This window comes from Mytilus edulis, chromosome 13, assembly GCF_963676685.1.
Source record: "Mytilus edulis chromosome 13, xbMytEdul2.2, whole genome shotgun sequence".
Lineage (NCBI taxonomy): Eukaryota > Metazoa > Mollusca > Bivalvia > Mytilida > Mytilidae > Mytilus > Mytilus edulis.
In genome coordinates this window covers 22,270,557-22,288,609 of record NC_092356.1, presented here as the reverse complement: position 1 = coordinate 22,288,609, position 18,053 = coordinate 22,270,557, and the positions used below count along the sequence as shown (strand labels likewise).

At 31.9% G+C, this 18,053-nt stretch overlaps 1 protein-coding gene across 3 annotated transcripts; it reads right to left on the bottom strand.

The window, feature by feature from the left end:
• Positions 1-2,794: 2,794 nt before the first annotated feature.
• Positions 2,795-17,390, bottom strand: LOC139500675 (caspase-2-like). Of its 3 annotated transcripts, none has more exons than XM_071289469.1 (9): positions 17,145-17,390; positions 15,649-15,798; positions 13,873-14,113; positions 12,333-12,436; positions 10,978-11,205; positions 10,150-10,384; positions 8,528-8,635; positions 6,756-6,871; positions 2,795-4,584 (listed from the first exon to the last, which is right to left on the bottom strand). In XM_071289469.1, exons 2-9 carry the CDS (start codon positions 15,781-15,783, stop codon positions 4,420-4,422), a joined length of 1,332 nt encoding a protein of 443 aa, XP_071145570.1. In that variant the 5' UTR covers positions 15,784-15,798; positions 17,145-17,390; the 3' UTR covers positions 2,795-4,419. The 3 variants fall into 3 exon arrangements, with proteins under 3 accessions (XP_071145570.1, XP_071145572.1, XP_071145571.1); XM_071289471.1 differs by having other exon boundaries at positions 17,281-17,364; XM_071289470.1 differs by having other exon boundaries at positions 17,085-17,361.
• Positions 17,391-18,053: the final 663 nt, after the last annotated feature.

Here is an 18,053-nt window from a genome sequence, read left to right as displayed (position 1 = left end):
GAGTCCCTTGGTGTCATCCCAACCCCCTTCAAATTGAAAATGTACATTTATCTTGTAAACTGTCGCGATCCTCACTTCTTAACAATATATATACTTGTATGCCACAATAAAACAAATCAAATGAAAATAATTTGGTGGAGTCCACGGTGTTGTCCCACCCCCTCCTGTTTAAGAACTTGGAAATGATCGAGATCCCCACCCCTAAACCATATATATTAATGTATGGGACAATAAAACAAATCAAATAATATTTAGGGGACTCCCTGGGACACCCCACCTCTCTTGTTTGAGAACTTGTCAATGGTCGGGATCCCCACACCTAAACCATTTTATTCATGTATGGGACAGTATAACAAATCAAATAAAATATACGGGGAGTCCTTATGGTCACTCAATTCCCTTATGCTTGAGAACTTATGAACAGTCGAGATACCCACACCTAAACCATATTTATTCCTATTTGTCATTTCAAAAAGATTTGAATGACATGCAGGGTAATCCTAGGCATAGTCATAGTCAAGTCACTGTAATCAAACTGAAATAGGTGATATAAGTTTTGCGGTCACCATCACAAATTGGCTGACGAATACTATCTGTTTTTGTCTCAACTCGTTACTGATATTTTTTCGCAGCCTTGAAGTTTATTATATATCATTTACGGCCTCTAATTTGAAGTTTTACTGATAATATCCTAATCCCAATTGTAACTTTTTGTCGGAATGTGGATTGAATTTCGCCATGCGAGTGATAAATGGAAAGCAGAAGATGCTCACCCTGTTGTAGGACATGGTCTATCTCCTATTTGAGATGATGCGATCCCCTCTATGGCTTTTTGTTGTAATCTCGATTTGACTGTCCCTCTGGTATCTTTCGTCTCTCTTTTTCGTCTACGTATTCTATATAAAAATTCGTTATACTATAGTTATCTTTATTCATCCCAATAGGGAACTAGGTTCCTTTGGTTAAAATCTATATAAAACGCAAATATTGTGACATTTGTTAACTGACTTCCAGTATGTAGTATGGCCCTTCCCATTCAATTTAAGAAATATTGTAAACCAACTTGTTTTTGCGAGCATATTCTCTCTTTTTTCCCCCCTCCACATTTCATCCAATTTGTTTCCCCATGGATTTAGAATCTGGGTCCGTTCGCGCCCATTCACGTTCGCACCCACTCATGTTCGCCCCCTTTCACTTTTGCACCCTACATGTTTGCACCCAAAGTCCGTTCGCACCCTACGTATACATGTTTTCAACTTTGTAATCAAGTAGTATTCTTATAAGTATTATTGTTTTCATTGTCTCAAAATAAAGTGATACAGCATTTTTTTGTGTTGAATAAATCTTAATCATGTTTTGGATAGTGTATTACTATAACTTTGTTTCATTGACTTGTTTCAAAATGAAGTGAGATTCTGACTACGTTTTTTTTTTTTTTGAGTCTTGAATAAATTTTATCATGTTTTGGTTATAATAGTGTATTGCTATATTTTATTGTTTCATTGTTTCAGATCAAAGGGACCAAGCTGTTAAAAACAATTATCTTTTGTGTTTTTCATTTATAATCTTCAATCTTTTACTCATACCAAGCTATAAATACATTCAGTATTTACACGAAAGCAATTAAAAACAACAATGATGATTTTCCAATTATTCAACTGGAATTTGAATTAAAATTTGGGCGCGAACGTGTAGAGTGCGAACGTACCTTGGGTGCGAACGTGCGAGGTGCGAACGTGTAGGGTGCGAAAGTATATTGGGCGCGAACGGACCTGATACCGTACTTTTATGAGTTTTGAACAGCGGTATACTACTGTTGCCTTTATTGTATAACGTCTAATGCGAATATACATTCACTAGTCTGAACATTTTAGTCTCGCCTCTGACGAAAGTCGAAGTATAAATTGCAATTCGTCGTCGACGGCATACACTAATAAATTAAAGCTTGATATTTCAGAAATTAAAAAAAAACCTCAATGCTTCATACTTTGATTGCAGAACCTTATGTTACGAAGTCTGTCATATTTCCTTTGTACTTGACCTAATTTTCATGGTTTAGTGACTGCTAAAATATATATAATACATACTTAAATATAAGTAATAGGATAACAATATTTGCTATATGGGTTCCTCGCATAGTTTACACTTCTGTCAGGCAGGGTTCGACTTACCTAGACCGTATTCCATAGATCGGTGATCAAAATTACATTACGTAATCAAATTTTCATCTCAGATGCAATAGGTCAATTTGTGACTGAATTGTCCTTATCCCAGTCAAAGACTACCTTTGCCGTATTTGGCACAACTTTTGTTTGGAATATTTGGTCCCAAAGGCTCTTCAACTTTGTACTTGTTTTTGGCTTTTTAACTATTTTGATCTGAGCGTCACTGATGAGTCATAACACGCGTCTGGCGTATCATTATAAGCCTGGCACAGTTGTTAACGATCATTTATAATATATATAGTCTCAATTTCATTTGTTGTATGGAAAGGTTGTAAAGTGTTAATGTCTGTCTTGTATGATTCATATGACATTGACCTCATTATCATGGTTAATTGGTCAACGTAAAAATATTGAGGTTTGGTCTGTTTCTCGAGTACATAAGCAATAGGGCCACTATATTTTGTAACTGAATGATTGTAACGTATACATACCTGCCTGTCATGGTTCATCCGACCGGTACTCATTTTCAAAGGAAATTGATAATGTTAAATATATGTGATACTTTTGGTCAATCCTAAATTTTGCAGACTCTTAACATGCATTTAATATAAATAAAGTAAAACAGCCGATATATTCTAGCGTGTGCGCTCTTGTTTATTTGTACACACATGCATATTATTGACATAATGTGTCTTCTATAAAGCTTTGATAAAATATATTTAATGTCGATAAATACTAATAAATATATGAGATATAAAATATGCGAATAAGAGAGAAGGTAATATAGAAGTTTTTTTTTTAAAGAATTTTAGTCCAAAACAGTCACCAAATCTTAACCTCATCTGAAAAGTATTAACAAAATTTATTTAGTCATGTTCAGAGGTATCAGTCAATGTTCAACTTAATCATTACGATAAATTCAGTACTTGTTACACAATTTGCATGAAGGCAATTCCATCCTGAACAGTAATTTCTTCGAAAATTCAATATGTTGTTGATCTAGATATATACTGTTGAATATATAACTGCTGTATAGAATGAACATAGAATGAACAGATATTAAATAATAGCCAGAAAACTTTCGGTTATAAACTGAATGAACTGCAGTGGATAAGTCTGAAGGGAAAGACAAAAATATCTTAAAATTTATTATTCAGACTTTTTGAAAGCGGTTCAGATCAAACTAAACGTTCCAAATCAACATTAAGTTTAGCATCAGTAATTTTAAGAACCATACCATAAAATTTACCATCTTCTGATGTTCGACAGAAAAAAAACACCCATAAGCTGTCAAAACAAACTAAGGAAAAGTGCAATGATAACTTCGATTTGAAATTGTGTGACTGATTTTTTAAAATATGACCAATAAGTTAGACAAAAGACATATTTGCTTCTATGATTTGGTAAAAAACCACAAATTTATGTCCGGTTAATTAACATACAAAAAAGTCGAGCACATATTTAATCAAAATACTTTCTTCGCATAACTGTTACATGTAAGTTTGTACACTATTTCGGTTTTGTTAGTACACATGTATTTCTAAAAAGCGGAAGGACTTCGGATCAATGTAAAACTCTTCATGACATGTATATATGGAATTGAAATCGGACATATTTGGCATGTTTCACAGATTAGAAGTACCTGTTTTAGTATACACATACTACCAGGAACCAGTGCTCTACAAGATGAAAATAAAGATATTTTGAATTTTTCAGCACGAGCCAGGAGACATGAACTGACTGTCTTTTCATATAACACAAGATAATGATGACATGAATAACTGAAATAGCATAATTAAGACAGAACAATTGGACATTGAACTTGTGATCTCATTTATTACATGATGATATTATTACGAGTACAATATCTTTTGTAGGATCCGGGTGGTCCTCTATTTAAGTATACCAAAATTAATCTTAAAAATACTATTTTCTTCATATATGTCATTTATATAAACTTGGCATTTCTAACATAATCTCACTTATCACTAAAATGTACACATTTGTAAAAATTTGAAAACTAATCAATATCGTAATGATAGTTTCAGGAAAACTTCTCCAACCATAAAGATATTCAGTGCTTTATTAATTCAAATAATGTCACAGTTAATGTTATGCTTAAAGGCTTTAAAGGGAATCTCAATTTAGTTTATGACTAATATTTTCTGCATCGTGTATCTGTGAATCGTGTCAGTTGTAATTGCATATTTATTTGAAATTGTGCTCACTATTCTTGAATAGTAAAAACATAATGCTACTTTTCAATAGCCTTTTGAACAAATCCTGGAAAGAAGTAAAGTTCTTTCTCTTCACAATATTCTGATACGACAATTTGCGCAACGGGTTTTTTCTCAACTGTTTTTATTTTCCCATCTTCTGTCAATTTCGGTACCACAGCTTGAAGCAAACATGCATTAACCTGCAAAGGTAAGACACACGTGTAAGTCAATGTTGAAACCATATTTTCATGATAATGAGAAACAGGAATGTCCCTAGTGCACGGATGCCCCATTGCATGCATAATCATTTTCAATGTTCAGTGGACCGAGAAACTATGATAAAAACTCTAATTTGGCATTAAAATTAGAAAGATCATATTATAATCTAAGTAAGTTTCAAGTTGATTGGACTTCAACTGCATCAAAAACTACTTCGACCAAAAACGTTAACCTGGAGCGGGAAAAACGAACGAACGGCCCAACGAACGGACGAACGGACACAATGACCAGAAAACATAATGCCCGTAAATGGGCCTTAAAAAGCAATTCTATTACTACAAATTCGTATATCTTTGGCTTTTAAAGTATCAAAGATATCATATTTAAGTCTGTGCACGTGTCTCATGCACAAGATATCATAATTTACAACTGTATAATTTATCATTTGGATAGATGGATATAAGTAAATGTCAATATACTCTGAAACTTGATGTAAGCGGAGTACAGATAACTACTTTCCTGAATTTGTTTTTTCTGTTCATCAGATTGTAACACAGTGATGGCTGCCATATTTTAACTACTTTACCGATTTGATGAGACTGTCATAAAATTGAAAGGTTTAGCGCTATAAAACAAGGTTCAATCCATACCGAGCTATGTTTGTATGGAGGTTTAGAAATTAAACTAGATGTGAACCTTCCACTAATGTGAAACAATATTTCTGCATTTTGAGTATGCATTTTTAAGTTGATACGGTATTCATGCAATAATGCAATAATGATTTATTCATATTTCAATATAAATTTTACATTTGAATAATTACATGTACACTAAATAGATGAACGGAGTGCTCATTGCTTTAAATTCAGGGTTCATCATACACTCTGTAAAAGATTGTTTGATTTTATAGGCCCAATATCGAGATACTAGTAGTTGAAATTGTTTGATTAAATTGTAAATTGAAATTGTTTGATTAAATTGTGAAAAAAAACCAATCAAAATTCAAATATAAATAATGGCCTACGTGTCTTTAATATGTATCCTATTGGCAGGTAACTTTATCAACTGTTCTAAATTTCTCGAGGCTTAGGGCAATGAAGGGTAAGATTGAGCTCTCCTAAACATATTTAACCCGCCCATATTCTTTATGTGCCTGTTGGAAGTCAGACGTAGGTTGTTCATGGGTTGTCGTTGGGTCATGTTTGTCATATTTGTTTTTCGTGGATTGTTTTGTTATAAATGAGACTATCAGCTTTGCTGAATTGTATCATACTTTTCATGTGCTATTTATAGCAGACTATACGATAAGAATTGTTCTCACTGTTGAAGGCCGAACGGTTGCCTATAATTATTTGCATCCATTCAATCGATATTTTGTCATTAGTTATTTCATCGGCAATCATAATAGATCCTTTTTTTATTTTGAAAGGAGTAGGTCTGGTAAGGACCGATTTTGACCACTTTTTAAACACTTAAGTTTCTATTTCATTTGATTCAATCAACTTATGTGAAAGATTTTAACTAAATTAGTCATTTAAAACGATCAGATTCAAGCTCAAATATAAAAAATCTACCAAATATGCAGAAACATGTCACTTTTCAGAAAGTTTTTGTCAAAAATGAGAGTGGCCGCATCCTCAACCTTTATATATGTTATGTATTATCATCAAATACAACTTACACTTCAATATTTAGGATGAACACGAATGCGGCCACTTGCGTGTCTAAAATTTAACTGAAATGCTAGAATTGTGAGGATGTCTGTAATTTAGCATGACTTAATGTTGCTAGTACCCGATATATGTGCATTGTATTGTCAAAAACAGCCCATATTTATGTAGCAGAAACATTCTACTGTCCAATAAATAACTAAAAGTTTACATTTTAACAATTTTGTAAAACTGCTATATTATGGGGCCAAAAAGGTGTCTTACTGGACCTACTCCTTTGCAAACTTCGGATGTCTATCAACGTTTCACTATTTTGATTAAAAAGAGGAAATGCGGGCACTCTATATTGATGTTGATAAATGTGTACATGTTAGGACTGCACCCATCTGTATTTGTATTGTCATGTGTCTGCAATGTTTACTCATTCCCTTAGTTGCTGTCCCAATTAGTATAATACAACGAGAATGTATGTGATATTTTACCTCATTCAATAACTCAATAAATGATTTCTCACACGCTGAATTCTTGAAGACATGTATCAAACCTTGAATGAAATATGATCCGTTCATGTTCTCCCCAACTACCCAGGGACCTTGCGCTAAAAATAAAGCAATGAACTATTAGGCTATGTTAAATTAATTCTCTGTTTATCAGATACGGATTTATAAAATAACATGGCCTCGGTGGCCGACTAGTCTAAGTAGTTTCTACTGTCATCACTAGCCAGTCAAAATTGAGGTCATGAGTTTGAACCTCGCTCTTATGGGTGCACTCAACTCCAATCCTAATTGAATGGGGTTGTCAGTTTCCCAATCGAATGTAGATGGTTTTCTTCGGGCACTGAAACGTCCACCATCAATAAAAACTGACGGCTACGAAATAACCCAAAAGGGGTGCTTAAATGTGTCGTTGAAACACAAAAAAAATAAAGATAATAAAATTTAAAACCAATCGTTCAGAGCTTGAGAACAATTGAAGGTCTTTTCACCAGTAAAGATCTATTTTGATATTAAAGTATTAAAAGTCAGTCTAAAATATCAGCTCCTATGGCTTTATGATGTAAACATATAAATTTAGAGCAAAGGTCAAAATCTAGAACGTCCTATTAACCTATGACCTTGACCTCAATTTCAAGGTCACAAACCAAGGACCTTAAATAAAAATACCATAGGTCCTTGATATCCATGGTTAATGAGTTATATCACTTTACGCATAATTCTAAATGTAAAAGGGGCGAAAACTCCCATTTATTGTCTCCCCACACTTTCAGTCAAAATTTATAAGTTACGACATGTCACAACTAACAATTTAGTAAAAATAATTTCATATTGTCGATATGTTATACGGTTTTTGAAAATAAGTGAAAAAGCCAAAATCTAAATTAAAAATATGACCTTGACCTTTGACCTTGACATAATTTTCATTTTTTTTAGACCAAGGACCTTAAATCAAAAGATCCTAGGTCTCTATCACTTATGGTTTACCAGTTAGAAACCCAAATTGTTTATATCAAATGCATAAGGAGAAATAACTCTCCGGAAAATTTCGGTCCAAATGAATATCCTTATCCTGAAGATGCAACGAGCAATTTGGTAAAACAAATTTGTCGTAATCTTTTACGGTTGCGAAGAAGTAGTGATCACAAGAAAAACAGTGTTTGGGAGGACAACTTTACAACGAGTAATAGTTTACGGGGTTGTCAATTTTAAAAGCGTATAAACTATACGATATCATATTCCAAATATCTAAGCGACATCTTATGAAACAACACACCACGCAAGAAAAAAATTAGGCAGAAGAAAAAAAAAAGAAGAATAATCAGAGCAAATCAATAGGTCTTTCCACGGAAAGGTGGAACGACTTAATTATAAAATGACACGACACGGTTGCATTGAGAGAGCGCACTGTTTTTGTCAATCAATTTCTAAATATCAAATACATGAACAATCAGATTAACGATGATATATACACAAAATAATGCATTCGTCTTTTAATCATAAATAGAACTCATAAAATAAGAAGATCGTGCTGCCTGATATTGATTTATTTTTAATTTAAATTACTTATTTTCTAATGATAATTTTGTTTAAGCAGTTGTGGTTTAGATGGGAAGTCGAATCTATATATTTTAACTTATTAAACTAAATATTATTTTCAAAAAGTGAGTGTAAATTTATCATGTAACAAAATGATATTATCGTTATAAGATACATTAACACTAAATAAATTGCCCGTAATGAAATTTTGTAATCACCTGTTCTTGGATAACTTGATACGACAAATATATCATCATTGTTAGGCTCACAATTCTTGATGATATCATTCACTGCAGAATCTGTAGAATCAAACATATCCAATTCTTCTGCAAATATTGATACTTATTTTTATAAACAGGTATATCATAAATACACTTTTGGACATGTACCTTATAAACCAATCTGCAGCAGTGAGTGTAATTTGTAACGCTTTTGTGTTTGTCATGCATGATTGATTTATCAATAAAAGTTAAGAGACAACAGAACAATACAATAGTAATCAAAGTGATATAGATCACGTGTGCTCGTTTGGCGAAATCTTTTCGAATTTTTGGTCGTCAATACTTTTAAACATTGTTCTTTATGTAGCATTTGTCATTCGATCGTCTTTTGAAAACTTATTCGGTGTGTCTATGACTCAACTAACAAGCTTCATGTGTGCACAGATTTTTGAAAAAATAGAACACATGTGTTAAAAAAGAGTGACGAAAGATACCAAAGGGACAGTCAAACTCAGAAATCTAAAATAAACTGACAACGCCATGGCTAAAAATGAAAAAGACAAACAGACACACAATAGTACACATGACACAACATTGTAGGTTACATGTTTTGAGTGTATCCTATTGCCCATTTTTATTTGTGGCAGTATAGTTGATTCGCATTTGTTTAATGGATAACATAAGATATTTGAAGTTGAGCATCCTATTGATTCTATCCCACTGTGCAAATCTCGAACTTGGTTAACGAGATATGCATATCGCCGAACACCTGTTGCCAGTAGTTTATGCCGATAGTATTCAAAGCATTCTAGAGATTATTGTCATTTTTCCTAAGGAGATAACTATTGTGTGTTATTCATTGATAATATTGTAAGAGATTCAAATAGTGATCAGGGTTGATGAGTAATACATCTTTTACCTATTGCAAACCAAGATCCTTCTCATCTTTTTCATTTATAGTGCTATTTGTTATGAAAGGTGTTGTTTTTAATACGATAATTTTGAAATTGACAAGCGCGAAGCGGACTAATCAAGTTAACCCTAGTTTTGTTTGATATGAGGAGAAAAGTGTTTAAATATAGGTGAACATATACATTTTGATGATGGAATCAGTGTAGTTATTTACATTGTAGCATTTTATGGTGCCCTTGAACAATGTTCCTTAAATAGTGAATGTTATGTCATTTCAACATATGGAAATTACAAAGATAAGACAATTTCAATTTTGAAAAGTGATATTAGGTTCGGTATTAGGACCAATGTTTTTTTTGATACGTGAACTTTATTTAATGATGTTTCAGGATTAGTTTTTAATTTTTCTAATTGTTATAACCATTTTGATTCAATACCGCTAACACTATCGTGTATTCCCAGAGATTTGTATGATTATTGCATACATATACCAATGAAAGTATGTAATGTATGCTTTATTTTTTTTGGGGTGTTAATCTTATTTTCTGATAACATGAATGGAAACTAAGCATTACAATTTTCTATCGAAATTACCTAATATATTAAAAGATTGTTTTAAATTATAAACATATGTTTGTGTTTCTCTCTCGCCAATAGTTGTTCAAGTTAAAATTGTATTAATCATTAAAGTTGAACACAGAAAATACCTTTAAAATTATAGGTATGAATAAATACAACTTTCGGTTTCCCTTCAAAATGATGACAAGCTTTAATGATTTCTAAGATATCAGTTGTTGGAACCTCGTCCCCACTAGCATCATAAATCTTGCTTGCTTCAGAGTCATGTTTTCCAGATACAAACATTATAACGAGACTGTCATACTGAGAGAAGGGGTCCTTGTCTATTTCACTTAATATCTTTATCAAGAACTCTTTGATTTCCTGCAGAGAAAATGATATAAAATTTCATTAGTGATATTGATACATCTGTTTATCTAACCTTTAATTGATCAGTTCTAGGAATGTGATTGTTATAAGCGAACATGTGAAGACCGTGCATTAGTGGACGCAGTTTATGTTAAAGCACGACTAGCAGTGTTGTTACGTTCCTATTAAAAAATAACATACCGTTGAAGAAAAATGTGAAACTTTTCGCATACCACATATAAAGAAATTGATGATTTATGCAAAAACACATTGCAAGGTAACGGATTGCTTTTAGTAGTATTTGTTGTTGTATAGACTAATGCCATTATGTTCATAAATAGCTTGCCACTAGTCTAAATTCCACATATTAAGACAGTCGGTAAGAAAAACTCGTGACAAGTTCCACTAGTAAACTTATACTATATATACGACTTACACCAGCTGATCTGGAAATTAGTGTTCAGATAAAATTAGTATGCCGTAACAGTGTATGTTATAAACGAACTCAATCTACCATAACAAGCAAAGAAAGGAATTAAAGATTTTAGAAGAATGTGTTGGTTATAATGAAGTTCTAATCAATAACATTTAAAAAAAAGATACAATACCTCTTTTGGTTTGTTAACCAGATTACCACCCTTTGCATCGTATCCCATGCATTTAAATAGCTGACCAATATTGGATTTGTCAAAGTCTGAATTCGTGATACATTGCTGTGAATATGTTGCTGCCTTCTTCATTTCTACGTCACATTTGCTTTCTATATCTTTCGAAATACACTCAGCATTGGATATCATGATAAATTTTCCTCTCTTAACATTTTTCATTGGATATATCTTTAAAAAATATGATACGTACAGTACTTTTCATGTAACTAATACTTTGTACTTTGGTGGTAAATATTCGCCTAAAGGAAGGCAATTTTATGACGATATTAGATTGACAGTAAAGTATAATATGTTATAAAAAAAACTAAATTTAAGAAATGCCTCTACCAAGTCAGGAATATGACAGCTGTTGTCCATTCGTTTTATGTGTTTGAGCTTTTGGTCTTGCCATTTGATTATAGTCTTTCTCGGAGTTAAGTATTTTTGAGATTTTACTTTTCAATGTTATTAAGTTGAACAGCATTAAAAACCCGAAATTCCGATTTATGTGCCAAATACTTGGTTAGCCATCTATGCCTTTGAGGCGGTTAATCGTTTTGTTTCGAGAAATTAAATATTCTAAAAATGATAAACAGTTAGTTTATAGAAAAATAACATATCTTTAGATGATATGTTTTTGATACTAGGTGAGTCCAATTTTCACACGCACTAGACTTAGTTTGAAAACCTGTTTACGGTGACCTATAGTTGTTAAAGTCTGTGTCATTTTGAGCTCTTGTGGACAGTTGTCTCATTGGCAATCATACCACATCTTCTTTTTTATATTAATAGGTGCTGTAACATTTCAATTGTTATTTTTTGAACATTTCACGATAAAAATTATATTAAAGTAAAGCATGCAAATCTTCTTCGTGTTTTGTTAATTAACATGAAATTATAAAGTAAATCGGGTAAATATATCACTTTGGGTGAAAGTTGCCAAAAAGCATATATTAAATAAAAATAAAGTATTGTCGAAAGATTGCTATTAGATGAATTTAAGACGGATTGTTACTTGATTTAGTCATCAATTGATTTCAAAATGAAGACAACAAGTCTTTCGTTTGAAGAAGAAAAGAAATACGCCATCAGTGCACATAAGAATACCTAAAATATCTTCATATATTTTTTGTTAAATCATGAAAAAATAAACTGATATTTCTTGAACCTGTACATGGAAAGTATGTGTATATATAAACATATATATTGTTCGCATGAGGCAGCCACGGTTTGCCATATATTAGCTTTCTAAACAAAATCTTACAATTTAACAGGTTACCGTTTTTTTTAACATAATTTAGACTTCTCAGTTATACCTTTTCCTCTCTGCTTCCACATTTCGTTGTAAATTCTTTTTCAGTACACTTTGCTATGTCATCCATCTTTACAAGGGCGAAACGTTTACTTAAATCTGGCCAATCTATAAGTAAAAAGTAAAATCACAAAAATACTGAATTTAGAGGAAAATCAATTCGGAAAGTCCATAATCACAAGGCAAAATCAAATAACAAAACACATCAAAAACGAATGGACAAGAACTGTCATGTTCCTGACTAGGTACAGGCATTTTCAAATGTAGAAAATTGTTGGATTAAACCTGGTTTTATAGCGCTAACCCTCTCACTTTGATGACAGTGTCATCAAATTCCGTTATATTTACCCGCAGTAGACAAGGCTTATCAAAGATATCATATTTAATATTTTGTACGGTAAAAGCGAGCTTTGTCTGCAAAACAATCATTAATGACACTCAAATATATACAAATGAAAAATAAGACCCCATTTGACCAAATAATGTTTGATATTAGAGGACACGCACTTTAAAAGATGTAAACTGTGTCAAAAACTAAATAAAACATTTATAATCTGTTCGCTCACTAAATGCCATATTTAGATTTTACATAGATAAATACAATCGTATAATATAAGCAAAATGAGGATGTTAAATTTGAAGTATTCCTTTTTGTGCTTCTTAGTTACATGTTTTGTTTTTATAGTGATTAAGATGATAACACAATGTTGACTGCTGTACCCCTATTTTTTTTTACATTTTTACCTATTGTGTCTGTTTGTTTTGTTCACGCATCGTTGACAATATAATGGAATTTGATGCGACTGTCATACAAGTGAGAGGTTTAGCTATCTATAAAACCAGGTTCAATCCACCATTTCTACATCAGAAAATGCCTGTACCAAGTCAGGAATATGACAGTTGTTATCCATTCGTTTGATGTGTTTGAACTTTTGATTTTGCCATTTGATTGGAAACTTTCCTTTTTTGAATTTTCCTCGGAGTTCAGTATTTTTGTGATTTTACTTTTTATTGAAAGCCAGAGAACTTTAATTCAGTCAATAATGAATTGATATAACATTTATTGTCAACACTTAGCTGGCTTTATCGAACCTGGTGAACAAAATATCATTATAAAACTAATACGTAATTCTCTATGACTAAATTAAAAAAAAAACAATAATAATTTGGGTGTATTTCACCAGTAAGAATAATTTTATTGACATGTTTTCGTTTCTTTATGCAAAAACATGACATGATCATATTACAATACTGTATATTGAATTTATTTTGTGTCCTCCGTTTGCTAAAGATAAAACGAAAAAGAGACACATATAAATGTCATAATAGGGTACTAGTCAGACAACACCATCATCTTGACAGGCGACATAATTGAAGATGAAATTAATATAAAATGAGAAGATAGTGTTATAGATTGCCAATTAGATAACAATTAGTTAGACTTATAATATGAATCCAATACAGAATGTTAAAATCAAAATTAACAATAATAAAAAGAAATGATAATCAAACATTGTCAAATCTAATTTTAAAATTTGTCATACCTGGTTTATTTTGAGATTGTAATTTGTGTTTTTCCTCTGGTTGTTCGGTATATTGTTGTTTTTTCTCCTGTGTATCACCAGCGGTACTTTTAGAACCATTGTGTTCTCTCAAGTACTCAGCAGCATCTGTGTTTTCTGTTTCATCAAGCGCTTTAAGAAAACTATGATAAGCGTTTCTTCCTCTCCTTGGTAAGATAGTTAAAAGTTCTCTAATATGTGCTGTTGGTGCTGGCTTTTTCGTCTGAATCCCAACAATTATTGAAAAGAAAAAATAAATATAATCTAAAAATTTTGATTTTTTAAATATATTGAAACGATCTGCCATAAACATGATTTTAAGGTTAGACCTAGGTCAAAATTCACACATGTGAAGCCTTCTATTACATGTAGTTTAAATTTATAAATATTCGTATAATCATTTCCAGTAGTTGTCCATTCCTTTAAAATATTTTCTTATCAAACAGCTCCTACATCTAGAATAGAAAATTAAGGTCCACAAATAGCAATAAGGCATTGAGTACAATTACCCACAGAAAGTAACAATAAGTTTCAATTATTATTACTTCCGCTACTAAATGCCAAGATGTATTTCCTGAAAATGATCCGACAGCAACTTTTATTGTAACTTTAGCAGGACATTGTAGCCAGTGCTTATCTATAATGCAGAGGTTGAAAAAAGTTGTGCTAATTGTTTATGCATATGCATTATTCTTATTCTTAAGGCGAAATTAGCAATAATAAAAGAATATGACCACACTTTTCAGTGTTGTTCTCCTCATTATTAATAAGTTGATTTTTCATACAGACTATACTTCGTTGATCTGAATATTGCATGAACTGAGATTGAACACGGAAAAACTCGGAACTGAAATTACGATGACAAATGTTTTTAAGAACTTCTATTCTATTCACCACTAAAATAGAGTCAATCAATAACGAAAAAATGGTTGCGCCTGTCCTCTCTACCACTTAAGACAGAGGTTAAAAGAAAATATCTGGAAGACGTGATAGTTGCACTTGAGTCGAAGGAATATACATACTATACTGTTCATGTTTAACAGCCCAATTCTCATTTTTATCAGACAGGTCTTCGACTTATTATATGACGGTGTGAGTATCGACCGTTATCTGTGGCTTAACAATCTAAATGTTGCAACAAGTATGTAGGCATCTCTACAAAGACTAGCTTATACAAATGTTAATACTTATTTAAAAAATATGAAAACGAGACGTTATGAATTTGCTGTTTTCAAAACGCCTTTCTGGATTTACTTTCATCCTGAACACTAATACAAATTAAAGTGTTGGAAGTATTATAGTATACTTCAAGTCATAGACGGAGAGATGCCTATACAACAGTATACATACACCATTAGACATTAGTCTATAATAAGTATATAAGATACACAATATCCATATATATATAGTGATAGATTGATTGAACAGTATAATGATATTGTTAAAAACATATCTACGAATTCAAAAGGCCTGACTGTATATGACTCTAGATCTGTAATATAAGAATAAATAACAAAAATACCGCGCGAGCTCCGAGGTAAAACCGACATGGAAAGTCTCTAATCAAATGGTAAATTCAAAAGCTCAAACACATCAAACGATTAGATAACAACTGCCATCTTGCTTACTTGGTACAGGCATTCTCTTAAGTAGGAAATGGTAGATTAAACCTGGTTTTAAAGCTAGCAATACCTCTCACTTGTATGTTGGTTATATTTTGTTTTTCTTGAAATGGAAATATATTTCGATCTAACAGACCTTAATTGAGTCGTTCTGTCCTTGTGTCAGTATCCCATCAACAACTAAATGATCGCATATAGCTTCCACTTCCGACAGGTTTCGTATAAGATAGACCGTACATTTTTGAAGAACTTTTTTATGTTTCTGTTCCATTATGGTTGTGTAGTTCTGAATTAAAAGAAAACAAAATAGTTATCAAATTGGTTGGGTGTTAAATGAAAACTTTCGAAAATTTTTGACTGATTATTTTATCACTGTTTTTGGATAATACACTGTTTAAACTAACAAGTATTACAGATTTATTGTTAAACAAATACATTGTACATATATTCATCATTTCCGCTAAAATTATACATATATTTTTCAACAAATTTAGATTGTTCGACCATTTTATAACATGTGCATAAAGTGAACCCAATTTTACAACCGATACTCTGACGTCACCATAAAATGTTTGTGAGTCTTAAAATTCTGGAAAACATTTCATTCCTCAAATTGCCCATATATATGGGTATATATTGTTAATAAGTAATGTAATTTATCCCGAAATAGCTAAGCCAAATCAACTCATTACATGCATTTTAAAGCACTAGTGATACCCAGTCAAATTATGCACATTTTCTACAGCTTTTAGTTTATTAACATCCACGACTAGATGAAACCTCTTTACATCCATATTTATCCAACATTGAAAAGTAGCATGTGCTATAATGTACATGTTATAATATTGAAAAATAAATCGAGAGATATTTCATCAACAAAACATATTTTTTTGCGTTTCGGGTTACAGTGTGAGGTACGTTTGTATGTTTCTTCTGTTGCCAACACATATGAATCGAACCGAATATGTAAGAAGAGACCACGGCAGAAACAAATACATCAGTCTGTAATTAAATGGATTCATTTTAAGTGCACGTATAATGTTATTAATTCACACACCAATCAGAACGATATAAATGATTTGCAAAATCTTGAAAGCTCTGCTTTTCTTACAAAATATTCAATATACATGATATATGGAAACAATGTTCAAGAATATTTTTTTTGGGATGAAATAACGAGTCTTTAATTTAATAAAAATAATAAGCAAGTGTAAACATAAAATGTCACACAGTTTGTAAAATGCAAAACAACCGACAAAATTTTGTTGTTGAAGTTAATTTTACTGAGTGTTTGACTGTTATTAATTTACCGTGGAGATGACAGTATAAGAAATTATAGAAAAGAAGATGTGGTAAAAAGGCCAATGAGACAACCATCCACAAGAGACCAAATGACACAGATGACGTTAACAACAATAGGTCACCGTACGGCCTTCGACAATGACTTGGCAAAGCCCATACCGTATAGTCAGCTATAAAAGGCCCTGAAATGACAAATGTAAAACAAATCAAACGAAAATGCTCCTTGAACGTACGTAATAGTTCGGTTGAATTAGAATTTAGAACTCTTACCTGAAGTCGTTGACTAGATGACTGACTCAATCAAATCAAATTATAAAGTTTTGTATTTACCTAGTAGGACAAAACTTTCAGATGAAATCTATTACAATATTTCTCCTTTTCTTGGAAGTGATTCTATCACCTTGTGTTATTAAGTTACAGGTTTAATGTAAACTATTTTCGTTCGTGTCTTATATCAACTACACACCTTTGTACATAAAGAATATCAATGTATCTAACCGAGTATTACGTATACATTGTATACTGGTTTGATCGCGAATTTACTTCCTGCTTTGCAATTTCAATTTACCTACTTCCGGTTTGTTCGTATTTATACATATTAGGTGATACTGTAGAAGATCAACACTATTACAAATAATCAAACCATATCGATAAAGATAATTCACTTAAACTTTTCACTGTGACATTGTTAATTTACTTTGAAAAAAACCGATAAATATCAACGATATTTGATTATAAAAAAATGTTGGCTCCTGGGGTAGTGATACCATTGCTGGTAAGACTTCCACCAATAGTTGCATCGTAAAGTAAGAACTTGTGTTATCGTTCAAGAGTGGTACATTTATTATACGTTTTAATGTACATGTAAATTTTTTAAGGGGTTTTGTGTAGCTTTTGTTCTTATTTTCAGGGTAGCATTGTGCTTTTTTTTTTCTTTTTCAATGACGGTATTATTTATATCGGCAGCAGTCTTGAATATCATTTCCAAGGTATTGAAAACCATGTTTACATTCTGTAAAGCTAAAATATCAAATCTCAACGAGAGTCTATAAATATGTTAGTGTCTCATCTCAGTTTTTGTTTGTTACCTTTCTTAGTTTTCTTAAACGTTTTGTTAAATGATTGTAAGAGATTTTAATATCAGTAAACAACTGGTCTCGTGCTATATCTATTTTACTCAGACCAGAACCAAAGGCTTCAATAAAATTTTTCACCATATAGGACAAAAGATACCAAAAT

What these genes read in the sequence shown, in the direction of transcription:
- LOC139500675 (XM_071289469.1), bottom strand. Translation starts at nt 15,783, where the DNA reads ATGGAACAGAAACATAAAAAAGTTCTTCAAAAATGTACGGTCTATCTT. An exon ending in TGGTTAACAAACCAAAAGAG is followed by an intron (nt 10,385 to 10,977) that starts GTATTGTATCTT and finishes TTTTCTCTGCAG; the next exon opens with GAAATCAAAGAGTTCTTGAT. An exon ending in TCATACCTATAATTTTAAAG is followed by an intron (nt 8,636 to 10,149) that starts GTATTTTCTGTG and finishes CAATATTTGCAG; the next exon opens with AAGAATTGGATATGTTTGAT.